This window comes from Podarcis bocagei, assembly GCF_964188305.1.
Source record: "Podarcis bocagei genome assembly, chromosome: 18".
Classification (NCBI taxonomy): Eukaryota; Metazoa; Chordata; class Lepidosauria; order Squamata; family Lacertidae; genus Podarcis; species Podarcis bocagei.
Genome location: NC_138144.1, coordinates 6,943,077 through 6,962,123, shown reverse-complemented (window position 1 = coordinate 6,962,123; position 19,047 = coordinate 6,943,077). Strand labels below are relative to the sequence as shown.

Here is a 19,047-nt window from a genome sequence, read left to right as displayed (position 1 = left end):
TAACCTTGAACAGGTAAAATACTTCAGTTACCTAGGGCTCACATTCCATCATACAGGATCTTGGAAGCACCATTGGCAAACCTCCCTTCAAAAGGCGGAGATTACAAAGCTAGCCATACTCAGATTCTTCTTCACAAAGGGCGGCAAATATGTTCCAGCAGCCTTAAGGGTTTTCAACGCAAAGCCCGTTTCCCAACTCCTGTATGCAGCAAATGTCTGGCATAATGGGGACCTGCCAAAGCTTTCAGGCAAAATTTATACGATCTCTGCTGCAGGTACCTAACTGCGTCCCCAACTCCGTACTTCTGTTGGAAGCTGGTGAATGCCCAATTTCAACTAAAGCGTGGTGGGCTGCCCTAAGACATTGGCTCAGGATTTCAGTGTTTAATCTAGGGAAGGGTCTGTACCAACATTTGACCAATGAGGAATTTGTCAGCAAATGGCAGAAAACCATGGCCAAAAAAGCCACCTCTATTGGTCTGTCTCCCCCCCAACTGTATTACCTGGGCTATGAAGGCGCCCAAAAGGTTTTAAAGCAAAGATTATGGGACAATGCACACAGTGACTTGAGATCTCGGTCACACGCAGTCTGTAGTCCACTGGCAGCAGGAGTTCAATATGGGTATGTCTTTGAGTTAACATCTTACATCAAAAACCTGACAGTACCTAACTATCGAAGGCTCTTCACCAAAGCCAGACTGAATGTCTTCCCCTCTGCAGTGCTGGATGGTAGGTTGAGAGGAGTTCCCTACCAGGACAGACTTTGCTCGTGTGCTCAAGACATCGATTCCATAGATCATATTTTGTTACATTGTGCGAAGTATGAGCAGGCCAGGGCTGAACTGATACTACCCTTGCTGGTGCCTTTCCCGGGAAAGTCAGAGGCTCAATATGTCAGGTTCCTACTGGAAGACCGGACAAAAGCTAGAACGCTGGCAGTGGCAAAGTTTTTATCGGTGGTTGCAAGAACAAATGAGCCCTATATTCCAAACAAAGTGCTTGATTAACCTGGAGGTAGGCTGTATAAATTGTGTATTGCTTTGCAACGATTTGTTGGGTCTCTGGACCGTAATAAAGATTGTGTGTGTGTGTATGTTTATATTATATTATATTATATTATATTATATTATATTATATTATAATACAGCGTGATTCATAATGAAGTACACAGTTTCAACACACTATAAAAAAGAATATAATATATCTCATGTTACCTGTGACAGAATTGTAGGGGAATGTTTAAAGTAGTTTCGAAACAGTCACAGATGTTCTATGTATGCACCGTTTGTCACACAACACACATCGCAATTGCAAATGCCGTTGCACAACAAACTCCGTTTTGCTCAATTCAAGAACACAAAACGCCTTCTCCACTGCAGACGCAGCCATTTCGCCTGACTAGTCACGTGACACGTGCACTATCACCTCCATCACTTTATGAGTACATCTACCTCACGGTTCGCAGCTGTTTTCCGTGTCGGCGCCTGTCTTACAGGATCTGGAAACTGTATATTTCATTATGAATCACCCTGTATTATATTATTTCGGTGTCCAATCACAGCATTACTATAGGATTTTTCATTTCAATCAATCAAATCTTTATTACGGTAGTAGACCAGCATCAGTAGGGTGGGGTACAGTCATTTCCAGTCTGTAAAACGTAAAGCTAAAAAATATTAAAACACAAAGTATACATAAAAGTCTAAAAGAAGCTAAAAGAGGGGTTTCGGAGCATTAAACGGATGTGGAAGAGCATAAAAGGTTAGTATATAAAAGACTCTGGCTCTCAATTTCCAGGGCACTCTGATATGAGTGTTCATTAAATCTAGTGTAACAACAACAACAATTTATTTATACCCCACCATCCGGCTTGGTTTCCCCAGCCACTCAGGGTGGCTCCCAATAGAATATGAAAAACACGATAAATACATCAAACATTACAAACTTCCCTGAACAGGGCTACCTTCAGATGTCTTCTAAAAGTCAGGTAGTTGTTTACTTCCTTGACATCTGCTGGGAGGGCGTTCCACAGGGCGGGCGCCACCACCGAGAAGGCCCTCTGCCTGGTTCCCTCTTTGTGGCACAGGTCATCATCCGATGAATTGGGAGCGTCATTTACCGTATTTCTGTGTTCATAATTAAAGAAAATGTGCATTTTAACAGTATTGCACCTTGATTGTAATATTAAGAATGCACTTAAAATTACTACGCACAACAATGAATAAGTGATTGCAATGCACACAGAGCTAATCAGTACAAATATGTGTGAACAATGTTCTTAAAAACATTTGTTAACCAAGCCTAATATTACTATCTTTCTTATTGTGATTATTGTTACTTTTATTGCTACTAATCCCAGTGGCTTCCAAGACTGAGCTCTGTTCTGCCTTGGTCAGTCCCCACCTGGAATACGGTGTCCAGTTCTGGGCACCACAATTTAAGAAGGATGTTGACCCATGGGAAGAAACCCCTCACCCCCCAGAGAGATGCCGGCTCAGAGAGCCCCCTGAGCTTAGACTATGAAGCCTCTGAGAGCGTGCAGAGTGCAAATTCCCCCAGGGGCCCCTCTCTCTCCTGGAGTCACCTGCGGCCCTGCCCCTTCCAGCCTCTCTGGCCCCTGAGGGCGTGCAGAGTGCAAATCCCCCCAGGGGCCCCTCTCTCTCCCGGGCTCACCTGGGGGCCCTCCCCCTGCCAGCCTCTCCGGCCTCTGAGGGCGTGCAGAGTGCAAATCCCCCCAGGGGCCCCTCTCTCTCCCGGGCCCACCTGGGGGCCCTCCCCCTGCCAGCCCCTCCGGCCTCTGAGGGCGTGCAGAGTGCAGCTGGACGGGCTGCAGGCGCTGGTGTCCCTGGCGGACGAGGAGGGTCACTTGGCCGGGCCTTTCTATGCCCTCGGAGGGGAAGGGGCCACCTTCAGAAGGCCCTGCGACTCCCGCCAGCCTCTGCCAGCACGGTCCACACTGGGGGGGGGCAGACTTCCCAGCATGCATTGCCAGCTCCGTCAGACCAATGGTCGATTCCCAGCCTCAATAAATTTGAAATTTACTGGTTTTTCCAGTGTATAACCAAATAAATCAATCTCAAGGTGTCTTTTGTTCGGTTTCACTTATTAGCTTTATGGATAAATTAACCTCTATTAGGTTTCATTACATTTCCCTCACGTCCTTCTTCCCAGCATGCTTTGCTGCCCCTTCTTCTCACAGACAAATACCCTGCGTCCTGTAGTTGAAATTTACTCATTTTCCAATATATAACTGAATAAATCAATCTGAAAGTGTCTTTTGTTAGGTTTCACTTATTAGCTTTAATGATAAATTATGCTTTGTTAAGTTTCATTTCATTTCCCTCACGTCCTTCCTCCCAGCATCCTTTGCTGCCCCATCTTCTCACAAACAAGGATCCTGTGTCCTATCATTTTATTTTTCTCTAGACGTATTTGGATTCTTCCATATAAACTTGAGGGAGAAAGAGAGAAGGCTTCTCCTCACAGCCTTTCCCTCGCCCTTCCCAGGCTGCCCTGCGCAACCTTCCTCCTGGCCTGCCAATCAACTGATAATAACCAGTTGTGGTTCGAGGACCCGACCCCCGCGAAGTGAAATGGAGACACAGGGACACGGGATATAAGGTTGATGGGCTAGAAAAGGCCACAACTGTATTGATTACAGCAATGAAAAGGGATTGGCTTAGGCATTGGATCTCTAAAGCAAGTGGGTTTATTCACCAGTGGGTGGATCCCGTTGATGCTCATCCAACTATAGGCTCCCCCCTGCTGTCACCGAGGGTCGTGCCATGGCCTCCCGCCAAGCAGGCATCGGACGGAATACACGACCCCCCGATTCCTTTAAGGGAATACCCCTAAAAATGGAAGGCATAGGCAATGGCCCCACCTAGCCCTTCGACACACCACAACACGTTATTCCAATGCCTAAAGGCTCGCCGCCAATACCCTCACAGCTGTAACCAATCCCTGATGCTGCTGGTGATGCTAGTTAACCAAATGTCATTCCCTTGGTCTGAAAGATGGACCCTATCACTCCGGTGCAAGGCTTGGTCGCCAATCCGGATACGGTCATGAGAGGTGACTCGGCCATACAAAAAGTGCACCCAACGGGCTATTGCACGATTTAAGAGTTTCCTGGATTTTCCAATGGCCATACAGTTCTGCATACCGTGCCACACCATTCTCTTCAGGAAGGAGGACCAGAACACCGTTGTTCCGGGACACCAGGCAGCAATCTCATCCAAGTCTCTTTTTATGTGCCACGACAAGTCCACACTTCTTCTGCAAACCAGTTCATTTTCCCCTAATTGAAGGATAAGGATGTCAGGAGGGCCAAACGCGGCAACTCTCCCTCTCAGCAATGGCATAAGCAATGCCTGGTCTCTCCCTCTCAGGAATGGCATAAGCAATGCCTCGTCTCGAAAACCAGGAAACTCGCACTCAGCAATGGCATAAGCAATGCCTCGTCTCTCCCTCTCAGGAATGGCATAAGCAATGCCTTGTCTCGAAAACCAGGAAACTCGCACTCAGCAATGGCATAAGCAATGCCTCGTCTCTCCCTCTCAGGAATGGCATAAGCAATGCCTCGTCTCTCCCTCTCAGGAATGGCATAAGCAATGCCTCGTCTCTCCCTCTCAGGAATGGCATAAGCAATGCCTCGTCTCTCCCTCTCAGCAATGGCATAAGCAATGCCTCGTCTCTCCCTCTCAGCAATGGCATAAGCAATGCCTCGTCTCGAAAACCAGGAAACTCGCACTCAGCAATGGCATAAGCAATGCCTCGTCTCTCCCTCTCAGGAATGGCATAAGCAATGCCTTGTCTCGAAAACCAGGAAACTCGCACTCAGCAATGGCATAAGCAATGCCTCGTCTCTCCCTCTCAGGAATGGCATAAGCAATGCCTCGTCTCTCCCTCTCAGGAATGGCATAAGCAATGCCTCGTCTCTCCCTCTCAGGAATGGCATAAGCAATGCCTCGTCTCTCCCTCTCAGCAATGGCATAAGCAATGCCTCGTCTCTCCCTCTCAGCAATGGCATAAGCAATGCCTCGTCTCGAAAACCAGGAAACTCGCACTCAGCAATGGCATAAGCAATGCCTCGTCTCTCCCTCTCAGGAATGGCATAAGCAATGCCTCGTCTCGAAAACCAGGAAACTCGCACTCAGCAATGGCATAAGCAATGCCTCGTCTCTCCCTCTCAGGAATGGCATAAGCAATGCCTCGTCTCGAAAACCAGGAAACTCACACTCAGCAATGGCATAAGCAATGCCTCGTCTCGAAAACCAGGAAACTCGCACTCAGCAATGGCATAAGCAATGCCTCGTCTCTCCCTCTCAGGAATGGCATAAGCAATGCCTCGTCTCGAAAACCAGGAAACTCGCACTCAGCAATGGCATAAGCAATGCCTCGTCTCTCCCTCTCAGGAATGGCATAAGCAATGCCTTGTCTCGAAAACCAGGAAACTCGCACTCAGCAATGGCATAAGCAATGCCTCGTCTCTCCCTCTCAGGAATGGCATAAGCAATGCCTCGTCTCTCCCTCTCAGGAATGGCATAAGCAATGCCTCGTCTCTCCCTCTCAGGAATGGCATAAGCAATGCCTCGTCTCTCCCTCTCAGCAATGGCATAAGCAATGCCTCGTCTCTCCCTCTCAGCAATGGCATAAGCAATGCCTCATCTCGAAAACCAGGAAATTCGCACTCAGCAATGGCATAAGCAATGCCTCGTCTCTCCCTCTCAGCAATGGCATAAGCAATGCCTCGTCTCTCCCTCTCAGCAATGGCATAAGCAATGCCTCGTCTCTCCCTCTCAGCAATGGCATAAGCAATGCCTCATCTCTCCCTCTCAGCAATGGCATAAGCAATGCCTCGTCTCTCCCTCTCAGGAATGGCATAAGGAATGCCTCGTCTCTCCCTCTCAGGAATGGCATAAGCAATGCCTCGTCTCTCCCTCTCAGGAATGGCATAAGCAATGCCTCGTCTCGAAAACCAGGAAACTCGCACTCCAGGTGGCAATCCAAGGTTAGGGGTGAGGCCACAGCTAACTGGCCGTACGTGGGCCGAATGGACTATACCATGGCCACAAATCCAGACGCTTCTGAGAACGGCTGAGAATAAAGGAAAGAAAAATATGGGTAAGTAGAGGTAAAGGAGCAGAGCGCATTCTAACGAGTGTAACCTTGATAAGCGTCGGATTTCCACCGGCCCATTTCCTTAATCTTATCCGCTGGCAGGCCCAAGCGTGCAGCTGTTGTGGCGGCGCCAATCCTGAATGAGTGTGCCGCATAATCCTGGGAAGATAAACCACAGGCATCAATAGCTTTGCGGAGTGCCCTTGTGAATTGGTGTCTCAACAAAGGTGACTGTGGAAAAACATGGGTCTGCCAAAGAATGTGATAGCGGCTATGTGTATCCTCAAAGTTTTCGAGGCTCAACCTAGGCCATGAAGGTGTGTTAAGTATTGCAGAATGTTTTCTGTGGAGGGTGTAACATTGGTGGAAAGGGAGGATACTTTGGACCTGAACCCCATGAAATCACACCAGACCTTCTTATATGATCTAAGCGTAGAGGGTGCGACAGATGCCCTCGGAGGGGAAGGGGCCACCTTCAAAAGGCCCTGCGACTCCCGCCAGCCTCCGCCAGCTTGGTCCACGTTCGGGGGGGGCAGACTTCCCAGCATGCATTGCCAGCTCTGTCAGGCCAATGGTCGATTCCCAGCCTCAATAAATTTGAAATTTAACCGTTTCTTCCAGTGTATAACTAAATAAATGAATCCCAAGGTGTCTTTGGTTCGGTTTCACTTATTAGCTTTATGGATAAATTAACCTCTATTAGGTTTCATTTCATTTCCCTCACGTCCTTCTTCCCAGCATGCTTTGCTGCCCCATCTTCTCACAGACAAATACCCTGCGTCCTGTAGTTGAAATTTACCCATTTTCCAATATATAACTGAATAAATAAATCTGAAAGTGTCTTTTGTTAGGTTTCACTTATTAGCTTTAATGATAAATTATGCTTTGTTAAGTTTCATTTCATTTCCCTCACGTCCTTCCTCCCAGCAAGCTTTGCTGCCCCTTCTTCTCACAAACAAGGATCCTGTTTCTTATCATTTTATTTTTCTCTTATTCTTCCATTTAAACTTGATGGAGGGGCAGAGCAATGGAGAAAGAGAGAAGGCTTTTCCTCACAGCCTTTCCCTCACCCTTCCCAGGCTGCCCTGCGCAACCTTCCTCCTGGCCTGCTAATAAACTGATAATAACCAATTATTATACTAATAAACCCACATAACCAAGGAAGACACGAAGAGACCTCGTCCTTTTCCTCATTCCCTTGGAGGCACCTAGGACGGCTTCCATGTTTTCCAGACAAGCAGCCTCCAGGAAATAAGATCCCACCACCATGTATCCCGTTGACAGTACTGAGGATGGCATTTCTCCTCATTATTCATTTATTTATTTTTATTTATTCATATTTATTCCTTTATTTACTTATGTACTGAATCTATATCCTGTTCTCTCCCTGGAGGTGTCAGGGCGGTTCAGAGAGCAAAATCAAAATATAAAACCACAATATATATAATCAAAATAAAAACAACAACCCAATCACAGCCTCTGCCCTCCCCCCACATTTTAAAAGGGCTTTGGATGCCTGGGATTCACGGCTGGGACTCCTTCATCTGGCTGTTGTCCATCCCTGATTCTCCCACCTCTTCTTAAAAACCTCCAATGAATCATAGAATGGGAGACTTGGAAAGGGACCCCAAGGTCATCTAGTCCAACCCTCTGCAACGCTAAAGCATCCCTAACAGATGGCCATCCCACCTCTGCTTCAAAGCCTCCAAGGAAGGAGAGTCCATGGTCGGATCCAGCTCCTTCTTTGGTCCTTGGGAGCAAAGTTCAGGCCAAACTTCCAATTCACAAAAACACCTTTTGACTTTTCATCATCATGTTTTTCTCCAGCTCTGCACCTGCCGCTTGAGCCATTCAAGACTTCAGAAAGTTTTTGTGATGAAACTTATTCCACTTGGAATAATCAAAATTATAGTGATCTCCTCTTCTAAATGCTCAGGAGATATTTCTGGAGATTGCATGAGCCTCGGAAAGCAACATGACAATATTAATTGCGCTGTGTCTGGGAAAGAAAAAGTTGGTGCCGAGAATATTTCCTGTGTTGGAGACAGAGTGAGTCAAGATGCAGAGCTGGCGAAAGAGGGGTGTGCCTGCCTTGGGCTTCCTAGCTCTGAAGATATAGATGAAAACCATCCAGATTGGGAAAGCCCACCCAGTCTGGTCTTGCAAGAGTCTTTGGGTTCTTCTGCTTTGCCTCCTTGGCAGGTAAGAGGAGGAAGAGGCAGAGCCAGAATGAGATCCCTGCTCCTTCTGTTGCTGCTTCCGCTGCTCAAGATGCCCTTTGGAGTCTGCGGGAACCACAAGGCGAAATGTCCCTTGAATCTGGTCAGGGATGAATTGGATGCTCGCAATTACTACCAGCCTGGACACTTTCTCATCACTGGGATCATATCTCCAAAACGCTTATATAAGGAAACTCCATACGTCTTTTCTCAGACACCCTTGGCCAGGAATGCGGGGTATATAAAATCATATGTGGATGGGTTTCATGGTCCTCCAGTCCTTGTAATGGTTCCTATTTATCAAGGAAAGAGCCCCTTTCTCAGGCCTGGGGAGCCAAGGCTGTCCTCATGTTCCAGGTCTACCCTGCCCTGACCATTGGTCTTGCTGGCTGGGCTGATGGGACCTGGGGGTCCACTAAAAGATCCCACCCAAACCTCTCCCATTTCCTTGTTCCCTGGGTCTTCCCTAGTGAAACACTCTCCTACCTATGGATGCACTGAATTTCCCCACCTGCAGGATGCCATGAAACTCAGGCAATTCAACCTTTGAGCTCTGGAAATTGCCTGAGTTTCATGGCTTCCTGCAGGTGGGGAAATTCAGTGCAAACTTTTGAACCCTGACCAGATTCATTGGCATTCTTGCATTCTTCTATTATATCCTTATACTGATATAATATTATAAATGACCATCAACAAACTGTCGTTAAAGAATGCTATAGTTTTAAAAATGGATTTTTTAAATCCTACAGATTAACGTTTGGCGGATGGAGAGCAGGAAATATGTGCTTTAATTAAAATGATAAATAAAATAATATGAGTCAGGAGACTTCCTTGTTAGTGGAGTCTAAAATGTGAAAAGGAATTATTCCTTTTCTTCTCTCTCTCTCTCTCTCTCTCTCTCACACACACACACACACACACACACACACAACTGGTCTCATTTCTAACTAGAGATCTCCAAATTTTTATTCTATACTAGGCTGTAAATGGTTTGATATTAATGCAATAGGATTAATCAATACATACTAATCTTTTTGGATCATATAATGTCCTCACCCCAATTCGTATGAATGCCAGTTTCACTCTTTTTAAAGAATTCATTTATTGCAGGTACATAAGTAGGATCTACGGGTACATGTTGTCTTTCCCGCTCACCATCCTAGAGATCAACCAGGATCTCAGGCTCTTACCCAACATCACCCTGGGCTACAACCTCTATGAGAACTATTTCGATGCAAGGATGACTTCGGACGCCATGCTAGAGCTGCTTGCAGGCAGTGGATGCAATGTTCCCAATTATCACTGTGGAGAACAGAATCACCTGCTGGCTGTTCTTGAAAGAAGCAACACTTTCATCTCAAGAGTGATTTCAGCCTTGTCAGGCATCTACAAAATCCCACAGGTAAGTAGTGGGAGAGCATGGAGGGAAAGAGAATTTCAACTGCATAAAATTCTATTTTCTCTTTGGAGGGGTCAAGTGGGGATATTTTTCAAAATGGGAAAATCTTGAGCTATGGATTCAACATCCCTTATTCAAAACTGAACACTCACCAACTTGACACCTCCAGATGTTTCCGACTAAAACTCCCATCAGCCTCAGCCAGCAGAGATTTAGATAGATCTCAGTCATTTCATATGATTAAATACCCGTTATGCTGAAAGTAAAATAAATTGGTGATCTTTTGCTTTCCTTGCTAGATCAGTTATGGCTTCACTGCCCAGGTTCTCGAAGGTAAAACCCTGTTCCCTTTTGTCTACCGGATGACTCCCAAAGAGGAAAGTCAGTACCAGGGGATTGTTGAATTGCTCCTGTATTTTGGATGGACGTGGATTGGCCTCTTCACTCCAGACAATGACAATGGAGAAAGATTTGTGAGCGCTGTGAAACCTCTGCTGCTCAGCAAAGGGATCTGCATTGCTTTAACAAAAAAAGTACCAGAAAATGATCTAGATCAATTTATCAGGCCTGGGGAACCTTTTTTCCTATGGAGACAAGTTGGGGTATTTTTTTACTATGCAACCAATTCAATGAGCATCATTCTACTCCTGGCAATAAACACGGCATATGAGAAGGAAATAGGGGCAAAAGTCTGGATCACAACAGCTTTGCTGGAAATTAGAACTGACTTTAAGATACCTCCAAATATATTCCAGCGCCTCCATGGTTCTCTGTCCTTTGCAATTCAGACCAGAATAAGGAGCAGCAAAGGTGACAACTATAAATCGCCGTCCAATCTTGTGGATTCTTTGGATGAAGGATTTCAGTGTTCATATTCAAAGCATTTGTTGTCCGTGAAAGGCAGGATAAGATGCAGAGAGGAGGAGAAACTGGAGTCGTTACCCCAAGAGGAGCGTGAGAGAGTCCTGTCTTTTGACAGCTATGGCACTTACATCAATGTTCAGGCTGTGGCTCAGGCTTTGCATGCTTCGCTTTCATCTAGATCCCAGAGGAGGCTGATGGTGGAGGAAGGAGAGCAATGGGGACCCCAAAGGCTACAACCGTGGCAGGTATTTCCTTCCCCTTTTTGCAAACTGCAGTCCACACAGATGCTGATCTTGACGGGGATAGACCTATAAAATATCAGAGTTAGTATTAGTAATAGTAGCAGACCGCCCAACATATCTCTGATGAAAATAGAACTATCCCATTCCATAATGATAATCTTACTGTTTATAGCCAGGGCTACTTTCAGAGGGAACTCACTGGAACTCAGTTTTGGCACCTTTCAGGTGGGTGCCATTGCCATTCTCAGAGGGCGGTGTTCATGGTGAGTTCCGGCACCTTCTTTTCTAGAATAGCACTGTTTATACATCTTCTTCAGTTGCCTCAGCACTCTGAGCAGCTCCCAAAATAAAGAAATTCATACTAAAATATTGAACATTTAAAAATTCCCTATATAGGATTGGACAGCTTGTGGGTTGGGTAACTCCACATCCGCCAACATTTCTCCAATGTACATAGGGACATTCTAAGGAAAAGTGGGAAATTCCAGGATCAAATGGAAAACTGTCTCTAATCCAGGGATGTCCCTGGAAAATTGGGGCACTTGCAGGCTCTGTAGTAATAGAAATGGCTGAATAGGAATTCCAGTCTACATGAGATACACGCAGCCCCAAATCATAAGAGGTCGAAGTGAGTAGGACTGAGATATCCATCTTGGCTTCAAGCTTTCTCAGTGCTGGTGCTTTCCCCTGTCATTCCAGCTTCACCCTTTCTTGAGAGAAATCCAGTGTCTGAATACTTCCAGAGGCAGGCTGTGCTTGGATGAGAACTGGGAGCTACCAGGAGACTTCGATATTATGAACTGGGTGATGTCTCCCAATAAGTCTCATGTCGTTGTGAAAATTGGGAATATAAGGAGAGAGACATCTGCTAGCATAAAGTTCACCATTAACCCAGAAGCTATTGAGTGGCCCAAGAAATTCAACAAGGTAAGGGGAATCACAGAGAGGGGAGGCTAGGAGATCCCAGCTTTCCTTGAACAACTGCTGCAAAATGGCTATATCAGGTTGACCAATGATGTCTTGACCGTCCAATAACAACTGCAACCGCCACTCCTTCTTTCCACAGCAGCTGAGATAGGAGGGGAATTTGTGGTGCTCACAGAAAGGATAGAGCTCAGAGTTCCTTAGAAAAGACATCATCTATTTCCAAGCCAGACAGAGAATTTAAAAATTCTGGACAGAATCTTCGACAGAAAGGACTACGTAGATAAGAAGAAAAGGGAAAACACCTAGGGGAAAGGTGAAATACCTAGTAAAAGTGAACTGTTGGGTTTTCATACATGCAGGAGGATGGAAAGCAATTTATTTTAGAAATGATAATTACTAATTTATTGTGGATTTTTTAATTTGTGGAGTAAGCTTACTTGTAGATGTTGCAAACGTTAAACTATTGTACGTGCAGGAATTGAGAAGCGCACAGCTGTTGGTGAAGGATGAGAAGTTAAAAACAAACAAACCCTATTGTAATGTAAGGTAATGTTAAGGAATGGCATATGAACTAGAAATAACTAGGACATTCATCAGCAATAAGAGGAAACCTTGCATGCCTCAAGAACAGAGTGAGGAAAACCAATATTTGGAAAAGTCATAATAAATGTGTCTTAATTAGTCGTTGAGAGATTATCAGAATCCTGAACTTTGGGGAAATCACATTTTAGACTCCATTGCCATTTTCTTTGAAGATTTATTAAGCAGGGAAGCAGGTAAACGGAGAAGAGGAAAGAGAGTTCTGTGGCGCAAACCTCAGTTGTCCTGAATGAATTATGAAGAACAAGATATTCTGGTCACCCCAATGGTCAGTGGGGGGTTGAAAGGACCCTGATGAGGGGTCAAAGGCTGCAGTCCAGAGATCCGTTTGAATTCACAAACAAATACTCCTAACTGTTCCTCTTTGTTGCACTTTCTTGTCTTTCTGGTTAGGCCGTACCTCGTTCCAGGTGTACAGAAAGATGTCGACCTGGATATGCCAAGGTGGTTCTAGAAGAAAAGCCCATTTGCTGCTATGCTTGTGCTCGGTGTGCGGAAGGGACCTTCTCCGCCCAGGAAGGTGGGTGACTCCAAGGGGGAAGGTATTTCTGAAGAGAGTAAACACAGGGCAGAAATTCAGTCTCACCCACTTTTTGTGAGATTTCTGCAGACATTGGGGAATGTGGATTCTTCCTCAACATCCATAGGATTAATCAACTTTATTACATCCAGGAAGGGAGTTGAAAGGAGTGGCCATAAGGAAGAAATCTCTGGGGTTGAAAGTGGGCAGCTGTGAGAGGAATGCCCATAAAGCATTCCTTTTTTATTTTTCATACCAAGTCACACCAAAAAGGAAATCATTTTGACATTTATAAAGAGCAATGGACAGGTGATGCAAACCAGCAAATTTTTAATAGCAAAAGCACAATAAAAAAATAAACAAGACTTCAGATGAAAATTATTACAATATGGACTGTTTTGATCTCACTACTATGAACATTGCATGGAAACAACAGAAAACTGCATTTAAAATGTCAAGTTAAAGAGCTATTTCTTCAGGATTAGGCAGGATCCAAACAATGCAGTTAACAGAAGTGGAGTGCTCATTGCTACTCAGTTTATCCAAGATCACAATGTTGCTTTACCTATTATAACATTCATATTTCCTGAGGTCCACCACAGCGTTTTTCAAAATGTAAAAGAGCACAGATCATTAGGGATGTAACTGATGCTGCAGCCACTCTTTTCCCCCTTCCTCAGATGCAGAACATTGCACCAAATGCTCAGAAGATCACCATTCAAACAAGGACAGAGATCATTGTGTCCCCAAGATTACCACCTTCCTGACTTATGAAGAATATTTGGGAATGGTTTTAGCTTCCGCTGCCCTCTTCTTGTCCTTAACAGCAGGCACTGTGTTGGGAATCTTCATTAAATACAAGGAAACTCCCATAGTCAAAGCCAACAACCGGGACCTCTCCTACATCCTCCTCGTCTCCCTCCTGCTTTCCTTTTTGTCCTCCTTCCTCTTCATCGGGCGCCCAAGGAAAGAGACCTGCCTTCTCCGACAAACGGCCTTCAGCATCATCTTCTCAGTTGCTGTTTCTTCTGTCTTGGCAAAGACCATCACGGTGGTGCTGGCCTTCCTGGCCACAAAGCCCGGGAACAGGGTGAGGAGATGGCTGGGCAAGAGTCTGGCCAACTCCATTGTCATCTCCTGTTCTGGGGGGCAAGTTCTCATCTGCACCATCTGGCTGGGCTCTTCTCCCCCATTCCCAGAGCCCGACATGCTCTCCCAGGTGGAAGAGATCATTCTGCAATGCAACGAAGGGTCTGTGGCCATGTTTTACGTTGCCCTCGGCTACCTGGGCTTCTTGTCTGCCACCTGCTTCACGGTGGCTTTCTTAGCCAGGAAGCTGCCCGGCTCCTTCAACGAAGCCAAGCTGATCACCTTCAGCATGCTGGTCTTCTGCAGTGTTTGGGTGTCTTTTGTGCCCACCTATCTGAGCACCAAGGGCAAGTACATGGTGGCCGTGCAGATCTTCTCTATGTTGGCCTCCAGTGCTGGGCTTCTGGGCTGCATCTTCCTTCCCAAGTGCTACATTATTGTGCTGAGGCCTGATCTGAACACAAAGGAGCACCTGACAACAAGGAATTAAGGGGACATCTGATTCTTAAAACATTCCATGTTCCTGATGTCCAGAAGTGCATAAAGGAAACACAGCTACTCCTCCATGTTGCTCCTTCTCCGCCTCTGAAAGAGATTATGTTCCTTCTTAGCCCAGGTTTTGTGTAGTCCTCTTCACATGAACCGTAAGATGGGAGGAACTGTTTTGCTACCTTGCTTTGCCAAGGATTACAATGAACCCTGGTGTAATGCCCGTAGTTTGTAAACTATTATCTTTTAATAATTTTGGGAACTTATATTTATCTCACAACAAGATAGTCTAGAGGGAGATAGGAGTTAGGTTTTTTGGTCTGTTTGCTTTGCTATTAACCATATCAATTCTGATATTCAACAATACTTTCTAGTTATGTCATTTCTAGATATTCAAATACCTGTGCTCCATTTCCTACCGATATACTGAATCATTCAGAAGTTCACTTCACATCATTTCATTCTGCTAAACTTTGTATATTAATAAATTGAGAAATTCATTTAAGTTCTCTTCTTTTGTTTGTTGGTTTAATTTCTATATTGTGTAAGCTCTGCTCCCTGTTCTAAAGAGTAGTAACTGACCTTAGCCAAGTCTTGACTGGAGTACAGTGGATTTTATTGTGTTGTCCAGAATATGACACATTGTGCCCTGATGTTGAGTGGATCACCAGATTACGAGTGAGCCAGCAAGAAGTTTAGCATTGGAGGGAATCAGTGAGACGATGCCAGATAGTTGTATTCCCTGCCTGCCAAACCTTTTCAGAGGAGGCATCTTATGCTCAGTCAGGAAGGAAGAGCGAGAGGCCGCCTCCTCCAACTCAGGTTCCTCCCATTCAGGTCCTCCTCCTCCAACTCAGGTTCCTCCCATTCAGGCCCCATTTATAGAGCAAAACCAAGATCAGATAGGAAGTGAAAATAATTGACAGAACAGCCACTGATGAAGCATTTAGATTCATTAGCTATGATTGCATCCTACTTAGACTTTCATCTCTCCAAACTAGTGGAAAGCTTGTGGTTCGAGGACCCAATCCCCCCCAAAATGGAATGAATACACAAGGACACGTGATATAAGGTTAATGGGCAAGAAAAGGCCACAACTTTATTGATTACAGCAAGTGAAAAGGTATTGGCTTAGGCATTGGATTACATCAGCTGACTCCACCCCCTCAGAGAGGGGTGGGTCTGAAACAAGGGGGGTTTATTCACCAGTAGGTGGAGCCTGTTGATGCTAATCCAACTATAGGCTCTCCCCCGATGTCACCGAGGGTCGTGCCATGGCCTCCTGCCAAGCAGGCATCGGACAGAATACACGACCGCCAGATTCCTTTAACGGAATACCCAAAAATTGAAGGCATAGGCGATGGCCACACCTAGCCCTTCGACACTACAACACATTATTCCAATGCCTAACCTACCCACCAATACCACGAAAGTTGTGACGATTGCTATGAGGTAGGCGAAAAAACCAAAAAGCCTAATGCCAAATGGAAAAATTCCTACCAGGCCCCCCGGACAACCAGGGAGACCAACCTAAGGTCCATAGCAAGGCCAAGGAAAACGAAGACCCTGAGCTCAAAGGGAGTGGAGGGTGGGTGAATCGCGACGGGACGGCGAAGAGTGAGGCCGAGGAGGGGCTGGCGCCAGAGCATTTAGGCTGCTGTACACGCCCCCTCGGAGGCACCTGGTTGGGTGCCTGCCGATGGGCGTGGGAGCCAGCCAGGTGAGTGGGAGGCAGGGGGCTAACGCCCCCCGCTAGAGGCGGAGCTTGGGCTCCCGCCCACAACCACTCCCCTCTCTTCCAGGAGGAGAGTCTTTACTAAACACTTATTCTTATAGCAATTCAACCTGTAGCAATCCAATGAAGGCTCCTATATAAATTTAATAATTAAGGTCCCAAGAAAGCTGACTGGGTTATTTATGTATGCAGCCACAGCAGCTAGAACTTTATATGCACAGAAGTGGAAAGAGGGAGGATTCGTTTATGAAACCGGGGAAATATGCTGAAATGGTGAAATTACCTGCTAAACTAAGAGGACATGAGGATGAATCTTTTCAGGAAGAATGGAGACCATTGATATTTGTCAAACTATCATCCATATATGAAGTCAAAGGCAGGATTTGAAATATAAGCAGCGGATGACTGAAATACGACATTGGGGCTTTGATAATAAAAACATGTCTTTTAAAACATCTGATAAAAAGAAGTAATAAAACAAACATAGAGAGGGGGGGTGGGGAGTCAAGAAGAAATTGTGTGGGGTTTTTTGTTTTAAACTGTATGCGAAGACAAGTGATTGGAATATCTGTGGAGACTTAATAATTATTATTTTTTAAAAAATGTAGTAAAGAAAGCATTCACCCAGATCCTTAGGAAGTTGAGGTAATTTGATTCTGTTTTATAATTTTAACTTTTGGAAGGCCTCCTCCTCCAACTCAGGTTCCTCCCATTCAGGTCCCCATTTATAGAGCAAAACCAAGATCAGATGGGCAAGTGAAAATAATTGACAGAACAGCCACTGATGAAGCATTTAGAATAGGTTAATTAGCCAAGATTGCATCCTACTTAAACTTTCAACACTTCAAATTGGTGGAAAGCTTACTAAGTTCTCAGTCTTATAGCAATTCAACCTGTAGAATTCCAATGAAGGGTGCAATATAAAATTAATAAATAAAGGTCCTAAGAAAGCTGACTAGTTTATGTATGTGTGCAACCACAGCAGCTAGAGCTTTATATCCACAGAAATGGAAAGAGTTCCCCACCAAGGAGGAATGGCTTATGAAACTGGTGGAAAATGCTGAAATGCTGAAATTACCTGCTAAAATTACCATCCAAAATTACCATCCAAAATGATGGATTGTTTAAGGAAGAATGGAGACCATGGATATATTATCTGTCAAACCATCATCCATACATGAAGTCAAAGGCAGAGGATTATTGAAATACGACATCAGGGCTTACATAATAAAAGCATATATATTTTAAAACATCTGATAAAAAGGAGTATAAAAACAAACATTGAGAAAGGAGAGGTGGGGAGTCAAGAAGAAATTATGTATTTATTTTTACAAACTGTATAAGAAGAAAAGTGTTTTGGAATATCTATGGAGACTTTATTAAATTTATTTTTTTAAAATATATTTTTATTAAGGAACCATCCAGATTCTTAGGAAGTTGAGGTAATATGAATCTGTTTTATTATTTTAACTTTTTGTATGTTCTGAAGTAAGTTTTTTATGATTGTCCTGCCTTATCTTTACGTAAAGCGCTTTGGGAGTTATTGGCCTAACCGTGTGATACGTGGATATTATGAAACAAATGAAATGAATAAGTAAGTAAGTAAGGAGTAAATACTAATAAATAAATGGATCAAGAATAATAAAACTGCTAGAATGCTAGCCTGGTGCAACGGGCTTGGCGCCTCAATGTGCCTGCTCTTTCTTACATATATTGCCCCCACCTCACTGAACCACCCTTGAAACCAATGCTAACTATCCCAGAGTATTCTGTGGGGGACCTAGGTGTGGGGGATAACCAGTGAGCTGGAGTCTCAAGCCGATGTTTTTAAAATAACAATAAAGATTTATTTTAAAACCAGGTAGTATAATACAAGTGGAGAAATTTGGTTACTTCAGTAATAATACGCTAGTTCGATTCGTTTTCACAGGTTTCAGCTTTATAGTTTGGTTCCTTTCTAAGGCGGTACTTTCCTTCAGTTAAAGGTAAAGGGACCCCTAACAGTTAAGTCCAGTCGCGGACGACTCTGGGGTTGCGGCACTCATCTCGCTTTATTGGCCGAGGGAGCCAGCGTTTGTCCGCAGGTCATGTGGCCAGCATGTCTGGGTCATGTGGCCAGCATGACTAAGCTGCTTCTGGAGAACCAGAGCAGCGCACGGAAACGCCATTTACCTTCCCACTGGAGCAGTACCTATTTATCTACTTGCACTTTGATGTTCTTTCAAACTGCTAGGTTGGCAGGAGCAGGGACCGAGCAGCGGGAGCTCACCCTGTCGCGGGGATTCGAACCAGTGACCTAGGCAAGCCCTAGGCTCTTTGGTTTAGACCACAGCACGACCCGTGTCCCTCTTTTCCTTCAGTTACCCACCCCTTTAACAAATCCAGCTCCTGAGGGACTTTCAGTAACAGTCTTAAGGGTTCACCAAACAAACACTTCCTTCATTGGGTTTTGGAAGTCTCTTCTTTCCTCAGAAGAGTCTCTCCCCTCCAGACTAGTTTGAGACCTCAGTAGACCTCAGCTCCTACTTCTGTCTCAGCCTCAGTCTCCCAGCAAGATCTGGTCCCGGAGGACACTACACTCAGACACTACACTCAGTCCTTCACTGTACAGTGGAGTGGACGTTTTCTCCAGAACCAACTCTGCCTCCTCAACACTCGTTGTATTTCAACCTGACTCTTATCCTATCTCCCTACCTAACTCCCAACCTCCTTCCTCAACCAGCTCAACTCAACCAACCACACCACCCTCAACAGCCCGACTCCCTGTCTCCCTCCAACGCCTCTCTTTTTAAACTCTCCCTCCTGGAACCACAGCCAATCAGAGGCTGCCGTTCTTTCAC

General features: G+C 45.1%; 2 protein-coding genes and 2 long non-coding RNA genes across 4 annotated transcripts in view; 2 read left to right on the top strand and 2 right to left on the bottom strand.

The window, feature by feature from the left end:
• Nucleotides 1-1,137: 1,137 nt before the first annotated feature.
• LOC308577778 overlaps nt 1,138-19,047 on the bottom strand; it is an 87,689-nt gene continuing 69,779 nt past the window's right edge. Inside the window, exon 3 of the long non-coding RNA XR_014003677.1 lies at nt 1,138-1,498. This is a non-coding gene — a long non-coding RNA (uncharacterized lncRNA). The remainder of the gene's footprint in view (nt 1,499-19,047) is intronic.
• On the bottom strand, nt 1,575-2,353 carry LOC308577788. The gene is made up of 2 exons (XR_014003687.1): nt 1,964-2,353; nt 1,575-1,651 (listed from the first exon to the last, which is right to left on the bottom strand). It is a non-coding gene; the product is annotated as an uncharacterized lncRNA (long non-coding RNA).
• Nucleotides 6,576-19,047, top strand: part of LOC308577479 (vomeronasal type-2 receptor 26-like) — a 77,968-nt gene continuing 65,496 nt past the window's right edge. Inside the window, exon 1 of the mRNA XM_081177688.1 lies at nt 6,576-8,136. The gene's annotated coding sequence lies outside the window, so the exon portion shown is untranslated. The remainder of the gene's footprint in view (nt 8,137-19,047) is intronic.
• On the top strand, nt 9,250-14,673 carry LOC308577756 (vomeronasal type-2 receptor 26-like). The gene is made up of 4 exons (XM_081178188.1): nt 9,250-9,744; nt 11,547-11,774; nt 12,768-12,894; nt 13,575-14,673. Exons 1-4 carry the CDS (start codon nt 9,409-9,411, stop codon nt 14,471-14,473), a joined length of 1,590 nt encoding a protein of 529 aa, XP_081034314.1. The 5' UTR covers nt 9,250-9,408; the 3' UTR covers nt 14,474-14,673.

Coding starts and splice junctions, on each gene's coding strand:
- LOC308577756 (XM_081178188.1), top strand. CDS start 9,409: ATGAATGCCAGTTTCACTCTTTTTAAAGAATTCATTTATTGCAGGTAC. Junction 9,745..11,546: donor GCATCTACAAAATCCCACAG/GTAAGTAGTGGG, acceptor CTGTCATTCCAG/CTTCACCCTTTCTTGAGAGA. Junction 11,775..12,767: donor GGCCCAAGAAATTCAACAAG/GTAAGGGGAATC, acceptor CTTTCTGGTTAG/GCCGTACCTCGTTCCAGGTG.